The sequence below is a fragment of the Hyla sarda genome, chromosome 1 (genome assembly GCF_029499605.1).
Source record: "Hyla sarda isolate aHylSar1 chromosome 1, aHylSar1.hap1, whole genome shotgun sequence".
NCBI lineage: Eukaryota > Metazoa > Chordata > Amphibia > Anura > Hylidae > Hyla > Hyla sarda.
Window position 1 is genome coordinate 174287792 of NC_079189.1, and position 18562 is coordinate 174306353.

The 18562-nt window shown below is 40.9% G+C and overlaps 1 protein-coding gene across 1 annotated transcript in view; it reads left to right on the top strand.

Annotated features, from left to right (window-relative positions):
* The window catches only part of PRDM5 (PR/SET domain 5), a 220376-nt gene that overhangs the window by 36795 nt on the left and 165019 nt on the right, over positions 1-18562 (top strand). Inside the window, exons 5-8 of the mRNA XM_056564227.1 lie at positions 411-494; positions 4309-4431; positions 15633-15819; positions 17632-17806. Of these exons, the coding sequence (XP_056420202.1) occupies positions 411-494; positions 4309-4431; positions 15633-15819; positions 17632-17806 (569 nt within the window). The remainder of the gene's footprint in view (positions 1-410; positions 495-4308; positions 4432-15632; positions 15820-17631; positions 17807-18562) is intronic.

Below are 18562 nucleotides of genomic sequence, written 5' to 3' on the forward strand. Positions count from 1 at the left end.
CCGTGTAAACATACCCTAAGGCTTTGTTCACATTAAGGAAATTCCCCCCAGAATTTACTGCTTGCAGCATCTTCCCATTAATTTCAGTGGAATGTTTCTGCTCTGTTCCAGAACTTCCAATGAGGAATTTGATTCTTCTGACAGATTGAACATGTTCAATGTTCCTGCCTAATCCGCAGAGAAGTCCCAGTACTGTGCTGCAGTGAATTACACAATGTACAAATAGGGTTGTTGTCTGATATCAGGGGTAGATGCCCATTCAGTTCAATAGACATGGGACAGACATGGTACCTTCTGGTACTGCAGCCACACATAGACTGGTTTAAAAAAATATATTTACTTGACATCTATTTCTGCCATTTTCTAGTTTTCTAACATATATTCATTTGTTTTTAAATGTTTTTTATAAGGGAGAGAAGTTTGGACCATTTGCTGGAGAAAAACGGATTCCAAGTGAAGTGGATGAAATTTTGGATAACAGATTAATGTGGGAGGTAGGGACATACAAATGTTATATTTTATATGTTGTTATTTCAAGATGAAAAAACATAGTTACAATAATAAAAACCTGTTCTGAGCTTATAAGAAAGATGAGCTCTGTTGAGGGATATGCAGTACTGAAGTTGAAAAGTTTTGCATAAGGTAAAGTGGCCAGCAGTTGCATTAGTATCAATGGAAAGGTGGTGATTCGAGGTCTATGGCAGCTACAGCTATTTCCAAAATTCTCAAAGTTACATAGGCCAGGTTCACACTACAGAAATTCTGAGCAAGATTCTGTGTCACGTACCGGGATGTAGGCTGTCACGAAGCTTGGATATGGATCCTCCACCTGTGTGGCTGATGACTCGGACCATATCAGGGAGCGGAGTCTAAGGTGCTGCTGGTCTTCACCAGAGCAAGGCAGGATGGGCTTGCTGCGGCAGGCGACACCCAGGTCGCTACCCCCGACATGGCTCGACTACACAGGTAACTGGGCAAGGCAAGGAACCGTAGGATGAGGCTGTAGCGTAGTCAATGTAGCCGAAGGTCAAGGCAGGCGGCAAAGGTTCGTAGTCAGGAAACGTAGGGGGAAGGTCTGGATACACGGGTATGGCAAAACAGGCTATAGGGAATGCTTTCTCTAAGGCAATAGGCACTGAAGATCCGGCAGGGAAGTGTGGGAGGTGCAGGAACCTTATAATGTGGTATCAGGTACTGGCCCTTTAAATTTCAGAGCTCCAGTGCGCGTGTGCCCTAGGAGATGGGGACACGCGCACCGGAGCTGAGAGACAGGAGAGGATACGGCAGCAGGACGTGCTAAGTGACGGGCCAGGATTCGCATGCGGGCGCTTCCCGCGATGCGAATCCTGGCCCCGCCGGCAGACGGGGACACAGGTACTCCGCGCTCCCAGCCGGAGCTTGTGGCGGGAGCGCAGAGTGTAACATTCCGGTGCAGCAGTCCCATTGCTGGCAATAGGATTCCCCTGCACAGTGCACACTATGGAATTTTCAAGGCGGACTCTCTGCTTGGAAAATCTGTGTGCAAAATACAGCCAGAACATTGAACTTGTTAAAAGTTTAGGTGGATTTCCGCTCTGCAGAAATTGCCGTCTATGGGGACAGCAATGTGTATGTGGTCCTAGCGCCGACTGATTCAGTCAATGCTGGCTGCACTCGGAAAATACAACAATGGCGTTCAATGGCGTCCAATTGTATCGGCAAAACGGAGTCTGAGGGATTCTCTTCTGCACCTATCAGGTATTTTTGGCCAATTCTGTGGCTATGCAGTATGTTTTTAAAAAAGGAATATCCCATACAATATCTGAATATAGTTAAATGTGATATGAGAAGACAAAACCTCATGAACTAATCTGCATGTCTGTGTTACATATTGATAATACCGTCTTCCCGTAATCTTACCCTCCTGCTTTTCCTTGTATATGAAAAAAAAAAAAATCATGACAAAAATTGTTTAAAATCATCCGGAATTATTTTATTGTTTCTTACACGAGTGGTGATTAGTTTTCTATTCATTTTATTTTTATATATTCATAGCATGTTATGTAAACATTTTATGATGGAACTTTGACATTATGAGCAGACCAGATATGATGACAAGAGAAAATAAGATCTAATATGGTCAGTTTTCACATAATCTATCATAATATTGATTTTGTTAAATTATACCAGAGATAATGAGATTTTCGTCCTCTCAGGGAATCTATATTCTCCGCTAGCACTAAGACCTACTTAGGCTCATTTCACAGAAGCTCTGTTCAAACAAGCCATACATTTCAATTTAATACTGTGTAAATACTGCAGAGAAGAAAACATACATATAGTCATGTACCATATAATGCTCAGTACATCAGGATGTACTGTATAATGTCGTTTTGTGTTTTTTTGATGCCCTTTTGGCTGTGCCCCATATAACATTAAGCTTATTGTTTTTTTTTTGAGCTTCTAAAATCGCCCCAACATTTATTTAATATGAGGCTATTCTATAAGGTCAGTAGTTGACACTATCACTGTGCAATGTGTCTGTGTGTTAAGGGGTTGTTGAGTAAAAACTATGTTATCGCCTATCCACAGGATAGGGGATAAGCTGATTGCGGGGGGTCTTGACTGCTGGGAACCTCCCCCCCCCCCCCCCCCCCATGATCTCTTGAACAGGACCCTGGCTCTCAGTGAGGAGTTTGTATGGTAATAATAAACAGGGCCAGTTGCTACAGATATAGAAAGGGAAAGAACCCTGAAGCAGATGCCATCGGTTGGGTAACTTTTCTTTTTGAAGGAGATTCTTACAATTACTCATTTTTTTTATGCTTTATGAATTTTTCATAATTTTTTGCATCTTGAATTTAATCACATACTTATAATAGTAACTTATAATAATAATAATTACTTAATAGCTAAAAATGGAAAAGGACTTTCCCTCTGTCACTGTTCCCATGACCCTGTACAGGGCTGATTTTAGACTAGTGTAGACTAAATGTGGCACTGTCTTGGCTCTTTAAGGGGTTGGACTTATTTATAAAAAGATAACAGCCTGTTTTGCTTTGTCCGAAGCTTCTTCTGTGGGAAAACATAATATGTACATATACACCGGCTAAGGGCCCATAGGTCGGTATATATGTACACTTCATGCTATCCCACAGTAGAGGCCAGAGGAAGCTTCAGATGAAGCAAAACAGGCTGTTGTCTCAGTGTTCCCCTGCATTCCTACCCCTCCCAGCCTCTATGTAACCACCTGTGTTTGTGTACTGCAAGAAAGTTGCCAAATAAATATAAGAAGTGTTCACAACAAAAGGGGGAGTCATTACATGTCACCACCTGTTACTGAGAGTGCAGTGAGATGTATTAGGCCCCGGCACCAGGAAGAAGACCGGTGCTAGGGCTCAATACGTCACACTGGCAAGGGACATTGCTGCGGCCAACAATTAGCTAAGCTGTAGTCTGAGTAGTCGAGCACAAGAACCAGAAAGTCTAGGTTTAAAAAAATAATAATAATAAAATAAAAAACACAAGTTCTATTCAAAATAAAGCCATTAAGCTTTTTTTCATAGGTTGTTATTTTTAGAGTGACTACCAGGTTCGGACTGGCAATCTTGTGGGCCAGAGTACCCCTTTTTAGAGGTTTTTTATTGGCCTCACCGTTCCAGCGATATAATCTTCTGTAGCCCCCTGACAATCTTAGTAATCCTTCAGAGGGGCGGGGACATAATTAAACAGTCTGTTGTGTTTGCTGTGCAGTGACTGTGATGGAGGTGTGGGCATATTTGATGGCCAGGCTGTGTATCCAGCGCATGCCAGTGCTCAGTGAACAGGAGATGACCTCAGGATTTTTTGTTGTTCCAATGGGTCAATCCTACACCGTTCAGATGTCATTTCCAGGCTTTGAAATTACCCTGAAGACCATGAAACAGAAAGTCATGGACATATATATTCCAATCCAATGAGTAAAAAATTGTAGAGTTTAGCATCTCTTTTGTTTTGCAGTCAGACACAGATGAAGTATGAATAGTTGAGGCCTTCCTCACGTAGATGTGCCTAGCATATATCTATAAATGTTTTTATTTATTCTTAGATTCTTTTCTGTACAAAGTACTGCACTTTTGTCTTCCTTTTTAATGAAAAACCAAATAAGGTCTCATTTCTTAAATGACCAAATCAGATAAAGTCCATGTTCTCACGGTATATGCAAGTGCCATGAAAATTGTTAATAGGTCTTTTAGGAGTTGTGTACATAGTATGTTTTGTCTGTGGTTTTCCATTTTCTTTTCTAAAGGAAAACATTCCATGTTTAAATTATTCTTTTTTCCTCTCCAGGTCCGAGGGAACAAAGGGGAAGTACTGTATATCTTAGATGCCACAAATCCACGCCATTCCAATTGGTTACGCTTTGTCCATGAGGCACCGTCCCAGGAGCAAAAGAACTTGGCAGCTATTCAGGTAACTTTTTTCTAAATACATTGGCACAATTGTGTTTATAGCTTAAAAACAAAGTGTAACTTCAAAATGCGTTCTTTCAGTAGGTTGTGAGATATTATATATTTTTCTTCACCTATTTACAGATTTAGCTCTTGGGAGGTGAATACAACACCGCTGAGTTTGTCATCATGGTGTTCCCATCAGTGTAGGTCCCTTGCGCCTGATTGTACTGTGTCGATTTTTTCCCCCATATCATACACACTTACTATCACTAGTCCTACAGTGCCATTTGTTTTATTCTAGCCCAGCTGCATCTATATGTTTCACTACAGTAACTAGGTCATGTGATGAGTCTGACTTTCCAAACCTTCCAGTGCTTAATGTGCCTGAACAGAATGTCAGTTCTGGGTCTAACTTCCTGTGAATTAAAGGGTGACAACATCACCTACAAGATCCCTCCCAGCAGCCCACAGACCACTCCCCTCTCAGCTCCACCTGCTATCTTTATGAGATCAGGATATATAGTATATGTTACGCCGAGCGCTCCGGGTCCCCGCTCCTCCCCGGAGCGCTCACAGCATTCTCCTGTTCGCAGCGCCCCGGTCAGACCCGCTGACCGGGTGTGCTGCGATAATGTCCCTAGCCGGGATGCGATTCGCGATGCGGGACGCGCCCGCTCACGGTGCGCATCCCAACCCGCTTACCAGACTCGCTCCCCATCTGTGCTGTCCCGGCGCACGCGGCCCCGCTCCCTAGGGCGCGCGCGCCGGTTCTTTGCGATTTAAAGGGCCGGTGCGCCACTGATTGCCGCATGGTTTTTAATTAGTGTGTTCACCTGTGCACTTCCCTATATAACCTCACTTCCCCTTTCCTTCCTTGCCGGATCTTGTTGCCATTGTGCCAGTGAAAGCGTTCCTTGTGTATCCCTAGCCAGTGTTCCAGACCTCTTGCCGTTGCCTCTGACTACGATCCTTGCTGCCTGCCCTGACCTTCTGCTACGTCTGACCTTGCTCTTGTCTAATCCCTTGTACCGCGCCTATCTCAGCAGTCAGAGAGGTTGAGCCGTTGCCGGTAGATACGACCTGGTTGCTACCGCCGCTGCAAGACCATCCCGCTTTGCGGCGGGCTCTGGTGAAAACCAGTAGCAACTTAGAACCGGTCCACCGACACGGTCCACGCCAATCCCTCTCTGACACAGAGGATTCACCTCCAGCCTGCCGAATCCTGACAGTATATATTTATCTCCCCTGTGGCCATGTTTACATATTGCATGCATTTTTTTATGTTTTTGTTGTAATTTTTCAAAAATTGTGGCAAAAAGATGCTATTTTGCCACAGTTGTGCAAATCATAGTAAAAAAATGTCATTGTACCATGATTTTTGAAAATGGCAGCAGAAATTGTCAAAATGTTGTAAAATGCAGTAACATTAAAAATGTGATCACAGCCTAAAGACTTCATAAAACTTCTCTAATTTGATCATAGGTCACTAATGTGAACTGATAACTGACATCAATCCATTTATGAGTATTAGCTGATTAGGCTTCTGGTTGTTACAGTGTAGCAGGTGAATAGGTTGGCCTCACCAGGGATTGACCCCCCCCCCCCCCCTCAGTTCCGCTTCCCCTCTGTTTGTAAAGCCAGATGATTCATGGGAAATGTAGGTAGAAAAACAAATCCAGTTGTGCTCTGAATCAAAAACATGTCTAAAATCTGATGCATGCCAAATCAGCTAAAAAAGGTAAGCACAAGGCATACATGTGGCAGACATGGATTGTTTGTCACCTTGATTTTTATTCTTGTCTGATATGATTTCCCATTGCTGGCTACATTTCCCATTATGGATATTGGTATTGGCCTTTGTTTCAGACAGAAGCCACCAGGGACTGCCCAGATGACTTGTGGTTTAGGCAAGACGATGACAGGTTACCTTCAAATGGCGTATGCCTTTATTAGCTAGTTCTCAGCTTTGTTCTGGGCCTGGCCTAGACCAGGATCAGGTTAAAGTGAGTAAGTAAATTGAAGAAGCAATAATTATTATTATTGATTTAATAAATTTTTTTTGTTTTGTTTTTTGCAGATATAGTGCAGCATAGAGTATTATCAAATAGTAGAGTAACAGCTTTTGTGCATGCCTTGTGCTTACCTGTTTTTGCTGATGTAGCAGGCATGGATTGTACGCTACCTTGATTTTTATTCCTGTCTGATATGATTACCTATTGCTGCCTACATTTGCCATGATGCCTCTGGGTTTGCAGAGAGTTGGTGGAAGTTTCATTATAGTGAAAGTAAAAAGAAAATGGAATCTAGAGCACTCACCCAATATTTGATAGTAGATACTTTATTGATCAACGTCCACAGAAGTAAAATCTGTTTAAAAGTACATGCTGAGGAGCGGAGGCTGCCTCTGCTCCTCAACATGTACTTTTAAACAGATTTTTTCTTCTGTGGACGTTGATCAATAAAGTATCTACTATCAAATATTGGGTGAGTGCTCCAGATTCCATTTTCTTTTTACTTTCATTGCATGATTGAAGCACCACACGTATGAAGTACACAACTTAGTTTGGCTTCTCACCTGCCAGTGACTGATAGCGTGTTACACAACCAGTACCAGGTAGCTGTTCTTCTTTGGACTTTTAGTCTCATTGCAGTGTTTGCTCTGATTTACATCTAATTGCAGTAAGTGACATCAATCTTCTTTCCATTTACTCATATGATACTGCAAACCTGTCTCCTTTTCTCCCACTTTTCTTTAACACACATATGGTAGACTTTTAGTATTGTAAGTGACATTTTTCTTTAAATGATGATAGCAAAATTGTATCTATTATAACTCTGTATGTTCCATCTCCTCCATATTTAAAAAAAAAATCTAGTTACCTTACCGTTATATAACCAGACTATCACAGAATACCAGGAGGAAATGGAAGAATTCTTAAAAATTGAGAGGGCACTAGATAAGCTACTTACTAGAATTTACATATTACTGAACTGTTTGGTGAACACAGCAAATCTACTACAGTCTTTATAACTACAAAGGGAAGATTAACTTGTAACAGAGCACGAATTGTAAATTTGAGATATAATTTGTGTCAAGGATACATTGAGGACAGAATTAGGCTGTCTGCTTGATGTGTTTTCTTTTAAAGAATGCTAAAACCTAGCCTTTTAAGGTTATCACACATATAAAGGAAACATTTATTTTTCAGAGTGTTGTTTGATAGTATTAACTTAGTTAAACCTCAGGTGAATTGTCAACGTTTGAACATGTACGTGAACATAATTGGGAATGATTTATTTCTACATCAATTTAAAATTCTCAGTTGTTCAGGTAAAGAATGGGAAGCTTATTCTTGCAGGTGTAGAAGAATATTCAATAACATATTTTTCCTTCATAGTTACATAGTTACATAGTTAGTACGGTCGAAAAAAGACATATGTCCATCAAGTTCAACCAGGGAATTGAAGGGTAGGGGTGTGGCGCGATATTGGGGAAGGGATGGGATTTTATATTTCTTCATAAGCATTAATGTTATTTTGTTCCAGGAATGTATCTAATCCTGTTTTAAAGCTGTTAATTTTTCCTGCTGTGACCAGTTCCTGAGGTAGACTGTTCCATAAGTTCACAGTTCTTATGGTAAAGTAGGCATGTCGCCCCTTGAGACTAAACTTTTTCTTCTCCAGACGGAGGGAGTGCCCCCTCGTCCTTTCGGGGGGTTTAACCTGGAACAGTTTTTCTCCATATTCTTTGTATGGGCCATTTATATACTTATATACGTTTATCATATCCCCCCTTAAACGTCTCTTCTCAAGACTAAACAATTGTAACTCCTTTAATCGCTCCTCATAGCTAAGATGTTCCATGCCCCATATTAGTTTAATCGCGCGTCTCTGCACCCTTTCCAGCTCCACAGTGTCCCTTTTATGTACAGGCGACCAAAACTGAACAGCATATTCCAGGTGAGGCCGTACCAATGCTTTATAAAGGGGGAGTATTATGTCCCTGTCCCTTGAGTCCATGCCTCTTTTGATACATGACAATATCCTGCCGGCTTTGGAAGCAGCAGCCTGACATTGCATGCTATTCTGTAGTCTGTGATCCACAAGTACACCCAGATCCTTCTCTACCAGTGACTCTGACAGTTTAATCCCCCCTAAGACATACGATGCATGCAGGTTATTAGTACCCAGATGCATAACTTTACATTCATCCACATTGAACCTCATTTGCCAAGTGGATGCCCAGACACTTAGTCTATCCAAGTAATCATGTAACCTATACACATCCTCTATAGACTGTACCGTGCTACAAAGCTTGGTGTCATCTGCAAAGATAAAAACAGAGCTGTTAATGCCATCCTCTATATCATTGATAAATAAATTAAACAACAGCGGGCCCAGTACAGAACCTTGGGGTACACCACTAATTACCGGGGACCAATCAGAGTACAAATCATTGACCACCACTCTCTGGGTACGATCCATGAGCCAGTGTTCAATCCAGTTACAAACTAAAATTTCCAAACCCAAAGACCTTAACTTACCTGTCAGACGTCTATAAGGGACAGTATCAAATGCTTTGGCAAAATCCAGAAACACTATATCCACAGCCATTCCTCTGTCAAGGCTTCTACTCACCTCTTCATAAAAGCAAATTAGATTGGTTTGACAACTTCTATCCTTAGTAAACCTATGCTGGTTATCACTTACAATACTATTATCCCCTATGTAATCCTGTATGTAATCCCGTATAAGTCCTTCAAACAATTTACCCACAATGCATGTTAAACTTACCGGTCTATAGTTTCCTGGGGAAGACCTAGTGCCCTTCTTGAAGATTGGCACCACATTCGCCTTGCGCCAGTCCCTTGGCACAATACCAGACACCAGTGAATCTCTAAATATCATGAACAGGGGTACAGATATTACTGAACTTACCTCTCTAAGAACTCTTTGGTGCAATCCATATTGCCCTGGAGATTTGCTTACAGTTATATTACTTAACTTACCTTGAACCATCTCTATATTAAGCCAGTTCAGTACATTACATGATGTGTTACCAGCACTGACCTGTCCAATGTCAGCTCCTCCTTCTTCCCTAGTATATACAGAACTAAAGAACCTATTCAGTAGCTCCGCCTTCTCTTGATCGCCGTGACAACCTCCCCATTATCATTATTAAGGGGTCCTACATGCTCTGTCCTTGGTTTTTTTGCATTTATATATCTAAAAAAATAATTAGGATTAGTTTTGCTTTCTTTGGCCACCTTTCTCTCATTTAGAATTTTTGCTGTTTTTATTACATTTTTACAGATTTTATTAAGCTCTTTGTACTGTTTGAATGTTATCGCTGACCCATCAGATTTGAATTTTTTGAAGGCTATTTTTTTGTTGTTTATTGCTCCTTTAACATCATTTGTCAGCCATGTAGGATTTAGTTTTAGTCGTTTATATTTGTTCCCCTTTGGTATATATTTAGCTGTATAGTTATTTAGAGTTGATTTAAAGATGTCCCATTTACCTTCTGTATCAGTATTTGACAACACCTCCCCCCAGTCTATGTCCTGTAGTGCAGCTCTCATCCCAGGGAAATTTGCCTTTTTAAAGTTATATGTTTTTGCCTTCCCCGCCTGTCTTTGTTTTCTACATTTTAAGTCAAAAGTAACTATATTGTGGTCGCTATTACCAAGGTTTTCCCGCACAGTTACATTACCAACCAGCTCTGCGTTGTTGGAAATGATCAGATCCAACAAGGCATCACTTCTTGTTGGGTCCTCCACAAACTGGCCCATAAAATTATCCTGCAATAAATTTAGGAATTGTCGCCCCTTTGTTGTTTTAGCCAACCCCGGACCCCAATCTATATCTGGATAGTTAAAATCTCCCATTATTACCACTGTACCTGCCCGGGAGGCCCTCTCTATTTGTTTATGCAGCCGACCTTCTATCTCTTCAGTGATATTAGGGGGTCTGTAGATTACACCAAGTATTATTTTTTCAGTATTTCCCTCCTTTTGTAATTCTACCCACAGTGATTCCACATCCTCAGAATCATCACACACTATGGCATCGTTCACACTGACTTTCATACCACTTCTAACATACAGACAGACTCCACCTTTTCTGTACATTCTATCTTTGCGAAACAATGTAAACCCCTGCAGATTGACAGCCCAGTCATGCGAGGAGTCCAGCCATGTCTCAGTGACCCCAACTATATCAATATGTTCCTCCAGTATCAAGGCCTCAAGCTCCCCCATTTTATTTGCTAGGCTTATGGCATTTGTGAACATACACTTTACATTTCCATCCTTTATGTTATTGGGGTTAATGGGATTGAAGGGTGTAAGTTTTATTTTCCTATGAAGCCTATTCCTATTAGCTATTCTAACCCCTCCCTCCGCTCCACCCCCAGGTACATTTATAATTCCCACCTCTCTATCTACACTATCCTCCCCCCAAGTCCCTAGTTTAAACACTCCTCCACCCTTCTAGCCATCTTCTCCTCAAGCACAGCTGCACCTTCCCCATTGAGGTGCATCCCGTCCCTACGGTAGAGCCGGTAACCGATAGCGAAGTCAGCCCAGTTCTCCATGAACCCAAACCCTTCCTTCCTACACCAGCTTCTGAGCCACTTGTTTACCTCCCTGATCTCCCGCTGCCTCTCTGGTGCGGTTCGTGGTACTGGTAGTATTTCAGAAAATACTACCTTGGAGGTCCTTGCCTTAATCTTGCGGCCTAAGTCCCTGAAATCATTTTTGAGGACACTCCACCAACCTCTTACTTTGTCATTGGTGCCAATATGTACCATGACTGCTGGGTCCTCTCCAGCCCCGCCCAGCAACCTGTTAACCCGATTCGCGATGTGCCGAACTCGTGCGCCAGGCAGACAACACACTGTTCAGCGATCCCGGTCTTTGTGACAGATCGCCCTGTCTGTACCCCTAATAATTGAGTCCCCCACCACTAGTACCTGTCTGGCCTGCCCTGTACTCCTCCCTCCCTCCTTACTGGAGCAGACACCCCCTTTGCAGTCAGAGGCAGTATCCTGCTGCAGTTTTGCTAGCTCTGTAATGGCATCCCCCTCATCTGCCAAGCGGGCAAACTTGTTGGGGTGAGCCAGTTCAGGACTAGCCTCCCTGACACTTTTTCCCCTACCCCGCTTTCTAACTTTAACCCAGCTAACTGCCTTACTGTCCTGCAACTCCGTCCCACTGTCCTCCCCCACCTCTACTCCCGAGAGTGCCTGCTCAGTGAGCAGGAGACTCCTCTCCATGTTGTTAATGCTTCTCATTGTTGCCAGTCGCCCCTCTAGATGCAGGATCTGGGCTTCCAAACGGACAACTAGCACACATCTGGCACAACAATATGCACCCTCAAACTGTTGTTCAAGGATTGCATACATTGAACAGGTTGTACATTGGACTGCACTTTCCAACATGGAGGCCATCTAGTTATGGGGAGGCCATCTAGTTATGGGGATGTTTTAGTAATTATTAATTATAAAAAAAATTGGAATGGTTACAAAGTTGTTTAATTTTAATAGTTAAAAAAAAAAACATTTTATTACTTAAGGGAACCTGTAATCACCTTTCATGCTGCCTGAACCCTAAGTCACCAGGATAATCCCCAATGGCTTTATCCCTCCCCACAAGCCATGATTAATAGATCTATCCCTATATGAGTATAAGAAAAGATTTATTGATCAAGCCTGCACAGGGAGGGGAAAAAGCCACTGGGGACTGGTCATCAATTTCATGCTGCCCGAACCATAAATCATTAGGGTAATTCTCCATGGCTTCCTTCCTACCTGAAAGCCATGATTGATAAATCTATCCCTATATGAGTATAAGAAAAGATTTATTAATCAAGCCTACAGGGGCAGGGAGAAGCCACCGGGGACTGGTCATCAATTTCATGCTTCCTGAACCAATCCCCAATGGCTTCCTCCCTGCCCAGAAGCCATGATTGATAAATCTATTCCTATATGAGTATGAGAAAAGATGAAGGGGAGAAGCCACCTGGGACTGGTTATCAATTTCATGCTGCCAGAACCATAGACAGCAATCAAGTCAAGTGGGGTGTAGACAAACTGGCTAAGAAACGCTGTAGATTATTAAAGCAAATCATAGATAACTGTGATAAAGGAGCCTGTCCCTGTTTAATGCTGCCTTTGGTTCTGACAGCATAAAACTAATGATATGTTCCATTTAAAGGGGCATTCTGTTTTTTTATTTTTTTATTAATGAAGTATATTTAGGTGTAGAATAGGGAACCATAATACTTTTCAATATACATGAGTAAAAACCAGAAACATTCTCTTTAATTCTCCTTAAATCAAGTTTTTATCTTAACCACATTTTGAAATAATTTTTAGTAATGTTTTTTCTCTAATTTTCCATTTTTCTATTTACGCTATATTTTATAATAATCTTTAAAATGCAGTTTCCATTCTGGCCACTAGGGTTAAAATGTAACTGGGACTTTCTGTTCTGCACTACTCATTGCCTACTAGTGAAAAAGAAAAATATATATGTAAACAAAAATAAACATAAACATATGTGGTATTGCTGCGTGCATAAATGTTTTTTTTACTTGCCCCACAAATAATTTATTTTTGTTTCGCCATATATTTTGTGGTGAAATAATTGATGCCATTACAAAGTACAATTGGTGGCGCAAAAAAACAAGCTCTCATTTAGGTCTGTAGGTGGAAAATTAAAAGCGTTATCATTTTTAGAAGGTGAGGTGGTAAAAACGAAAGTGCAAAAATGAAAAAACACTGTGTCCTTAAGGGTATAATATTTTGTGTTAATACATATAGTAGGTTCTGTCTGGCACTTCAGTAGTTGTCAAGACAACATATTCACACTCTCTTTGAAGACTGCGATAACGCTACAAATCATTCCGAACTAAGGTGGTGCTGTATTATAAAGATGTAGTAGAAGCATAAGCACTATATCACATAGAAAAGTATACAATGGCACTCCCCTCACCATTACCGGTAAATTCAGTTTTTATTCAGCCACAGTGAAGCGTGCATACATGGACACTGCAGCGGGGAGCCAGTGACGATACAACAGGAGGAGATTGTGCAGAGTATGGTCTGATTACTGACAGGCTGACACCCCCTTTAACCCCTTAAGGACGCAGGACGTAAATGTACGTCCTGGTGAGGTGGTACTTAACGCACCAGGACGTACATTTACGTCCTAAGCATAACCGCGGGCATCGGAGCGATGCCCGTGTCATGCGCGGCTGATCCCTATCCCTATTTTACCCCCAAAAAGCGTAAAAAACATTTTTTATAGACATATTTGGTATCGCCGCGTGCGTAAATGTCCGAACTATTAAAATAAAATGTTAATGATCCCGTACGGTGAACGGCGTGAATGAAAAAAAATAAAAAAAAGTCAAAAATTCCTACTTTTTTAATACATTTTATTAAAAAAAAAATTATAAAAAGTGTATGAAAAGTTTTTTATACGCAAATGTGGTATCAAAAAAAAGTACAGATCATGACGCAAAAAATGAGCCCCCATACCGCCACTTATACGGAAAAATAAAAAAGTTAGAGGTCATCAAAATAAAGGGATGATAAACGTACTAATTTGGTTAAAAAGTTTGTGATTTTTTTTTAAGCGCAACAATAATATAAAAGTATATAATAATGGGTATCATTTTAATCGTATTGACCCTAAGAATAAAGAACACACGTCATTTTTACCATAAATTGTACGGCGTGAAAACAAAACCTTCCAAAATTAGCAAAATTGCGTTTTTCATTTTAATTTCCCCACAAAAATAGTGTTTTTTTGTTGCGCCATACATTTTATGATATAATGAGTGATGTCATTACAAAGGACAACTGGTCACGCAAAAAATAAGCCCTCATACTAGTCTGTGGATGAAAATATAAAAGAGTTATGATTTTTAGAAGGCGAGGAGGAAAAAATTAAAACGTAAAAATTAAATTGTCTGAGTCCTTAAGGCCAAAATGGGCTGAGTCCTTAAGGGGTTAAACTCTGCAGAAATGCAGCACATAATTTTATTTGCTGAATTTCTCTGTTCAGGGAGAGGCCGTTTATATCAAGGGGGGGCTCATCTTACTGCTGAACAGTTTTCGAGGTAGAAGTAGGTAGTGCTGGGCAGTATACCGGTTCATACTGAATACCAAAATGTTTGTGCTGCACGATATGAATTTTTCCCATACTGCAATACCGATTGGGCCCCTCCCCCTCGGGAATGAATGAATTATCAACCCAGCGCTGCACTGCCCCCACATCGGGGAACTAATCATATGTGACTTGCGAGCGCTGTTCTGCCCCCCCCCCCAATTAATTATCAGCCCAGCCAGCGCTGCTCTGTCCCCATCGGGGTAAATACTCACATATTACCCGCAAGCGCTGCCCTCCTCGTCCTCCTGTTTGTTGCGGGCCGCCGGCGCTGACACTCTATACTGAACGCTGTATCCCTATGCCCGGGCTGCAAAAGATAAACAAAATAAACTTTAACTCACCTTCCCCGTCAGTCCGGACCTGCTTCCTGGGGACGGGAGATGGCCGGCTTCTTTCATGACAGTAGGCTCAGCCTATCACCGACCGAGACGGAACATCGCTGCGGCCGGTGATAGGCTGAAGGCTCTCCGACGTTCCCGTCCCCAGGAAGAGCGTGAGGCCGACGTAGGAAGGTGTGTTTAAGTTTATTTTGTTTATCTTTTGCAGCCCGGGCATAGGGATACAGTGTTCAGTATAGAGTGTCAGCGCCGGCGGCCGGCAACAAACAGGAGGACGAGGAGGGCAGTGCTTGTGGGTGATATGTGAGTATTTACTCCCATGGGGACAGCGCTGGGCTGATAATTAATTGGGGGGGAAGCAGAACAGCGTTCGCGGGTCACATGACTTGGGGGGGAATACCGTTATATACTGTGGAACTGCCATAAGTTACAAAAATACCGTGATACACATATTTGGTCATACCGCCCAGCTCTAGAAGGAGGCCTTTCTCAGTCACAGTAATTTCTGTCAGAACAGGCTCACTGCTGTCTTATAAAAGAAAAAAAAACACTAAATATGTATTTAAGATAAATTACATAGTGGCATATCTATATATAATGTAGCTACAGTACATGCACCAACGTGTGAACTATGGTTAACTTGCACTTTATTTTTTATGATATTTTTGATTGTTTCATTGGCATGTGGAATTGGTATGTTTCAGGAAGGAGAGAACATATTCTATTTGGCTGTTGATGACATAGACACAGACACTGAACTTCTTATTGGCTATCTAGACAGTGATATGGAAGAAGCCGAAGAAGAAACCAAAGAAGTTGTGAATGTAGTAGCCAAAGAAGAGGAAGAGAACATTAAGGAAGTTCAGCCATCTGGGGAGAAAATTGAAACAGGTTAATGCTATTCTCTTCTAGTCTGAGATATATATATATATATATATATATATATATATATATATATATATAGTATAATCTCTAAGCTTAATGGGGAAATTCATTAATAATGTCCTACTGTCTGTGCTATTTTTAATAAATAAAGCTACAGTGGATTTGACTCACGTGCGACAAACTCATCAAACGTTACTCGTCATTTGATGAATTTGGCGAACGGCAAGTCATGCTGACAGTTTACAAGCTTTTGTTGGCCTGGTAAGAATTAGCGTGAGGTACGGCACCAAACTTGCGACATTAGCATAAAAGTCGCAAGTGATGAATTAGTAACCACAGCAAAATGTGCTCTTAAGAAAAAGTCGCACAGTAATGGCTGCAACTTTTCCTGCGACAAAATATAGACTAAATAAAATGGTCTAAAGGGTTTGAGGAATTCCCTCGTTGTGTGAACATTAAGTGGCTAAATGACTAAAACACATAACCAGTCATTTTGGGGTAAGAAGCTAAATTCTTACTATAGAATGCCATATTAGCGCACAACAAACCTCAGTGACCTATAAGGGGGTCCTTTAGGTTATGTCATTGTGTCTGCCATTTTGAAAAGAAAAAAAAATCTGCATTACGACAGAATTTGTGATGGAGTCTTCATCACACATGCTCAAAAAGCCTAAGCCAGTGTGATCTTTTCACATAAATGTATGTCATGTCAAAATATCAGTTCGATTGGACTTGCCCTTTAATATAAAGGCTAACTGTATGGACTTAAAAGGTTACTGTCAATTCAAACTGTACAATAAAATATGTAATTTCCCTCACAGTTGGTGGGTAAACACTCAAGAGCAGAACCATTGCAAAACTATTGTAGCCTCTTGCTTGGGAATACACCACACCACAAATCCTCCAGGAGGTCAACTTGCACCCAAATAGTTGGAGGCTTTTGCTCAAACATAACATACTGTTATTTGTCTAGAAAAGAAACTCCATTCACTATTCACACTTTTTATCATAAGGAATATTACAGATTCTAGTTACAATACAATTCCTTTCTAGCTCGGCAATTGTAAAGGCATCCTTTTTTACTTTCATAGTAGCACAACCTCTCACTATGTCTCACAATGTACTCCACTAACTAATCCACAGGGCAACAAGTCCTGGTATGATACTGGACATTCTGGTGGTTGTATTGATGGTCCTATCAATATACAGCTATTAGCTGGCTTTAACACGCTCTCGGACTCACAGCAGTCCTTTGTAGGCACTGACAGTATAAAAACTGCAATGATATGAACCTGGCTCAGCCAAACCTAGAGAAGCTGTAGTGAAACATATTTGTATCCCACTATCCACCATCCAGGGGATGATGAGCACTAAAACAATGGCCCCACTAACTGTTACCTGCAGGATGGCATTCAGGAACACTATTCTTGGCATCATCAACTCTACTCTGAGTTCCAGGGTGTCCTTAGACTCAATACAGTGCATGGCATCAAACTTTACAGTACAATAGCAAACAGTGTCATAACATCACATATAAAGCACCCAACAGTAATAACTGCATAACTTAGCAATATATTTTTTGTAGGTGGATAAAAGTTGGTTACTTGCAGTTCATTCCACTTACAAACTGCTTTGAGAGCTATGACATATTGATGACTATGTCTCAGTAGATTCATGTAAAAATAATAAAAACATATAACCTTGACAAACAGTATATACAGTAATAGTAAATAACCACAGTTGTTTGAGCCATAAATCTATAGCAACTGCATTCAGTGAGTTCAATTTTGTTACTTACCCTTCCTTTCAACCTTCTAGAGCAAAGCAATTGTAAAGATGGTCATGGCTGCCCACTTTGTGAGTCTAGTTTTCCGAGTCAAGAAATCTTAGCAGAACATCTTCAAACTTTGCATCAGAAGCCAAGTGAAGAAAAGGAGTTCAAGTGTAGAAACTGTGGGAAGAAGTTTCCAGTAAAACAAGCTCTCCAACGACAGTATGTACTCGAAACTGGTTTTCTTCCTTTAAATACAATCTCTCTATCTTAATTGTCTTATGCTTATCTTCAGTGTGTGGTGACATTGGAGACATTGATTGTAAGCTGGTATTGACTGTCTATGACAATTAGTGCAAAAGAAGTGAACTGTTGCCTATACCAACCAATCAAGTTGCAGCTATCACCCCAATGGCCCAGATTTACCAATTTGTCTGAGACAAAAATATGTCTGATTTTTTATCTCAATCACAGCCCAGCTTTTATTGCTCTGGTAAATTGAAAGATGATCTATCTGTGGTTGGTTGCTTTCTGCCTGAGACAAAAATCAGATTGATAACTCTGATGTTTAATACTAAAAATATAATGTTACATAAAATGTTAATACTAACCTAATTTTATCTCTATATTCTTTGTTTCTTGGTGTTCTGTTGATTAGTTTGGGTTCCAAAAAAGAGGGAATTACGACCTCAAGGTGTAAACGTATTACTTATTAAAATGTAACCTTCCAATTATGGAAATGCAGAGAAATAAGATGTAGCTGGTTTAAATTTAAATAAAATATGTGATTTATTAAGTAAATATCAATGATATACTCTTAGTCTGGTATCTGTGCAGGGCCCTTGCTACAGATCCAGTAAAATTAGTTAAAATAACATTAAAACATGGTATCAAGGATTTGTAAATACTGGCCTGTATGTACAGAGTACCTGTTTCCAGATGCAGGTTGTCGCTAGAGGTGTCCATTTGGTGTGTTGG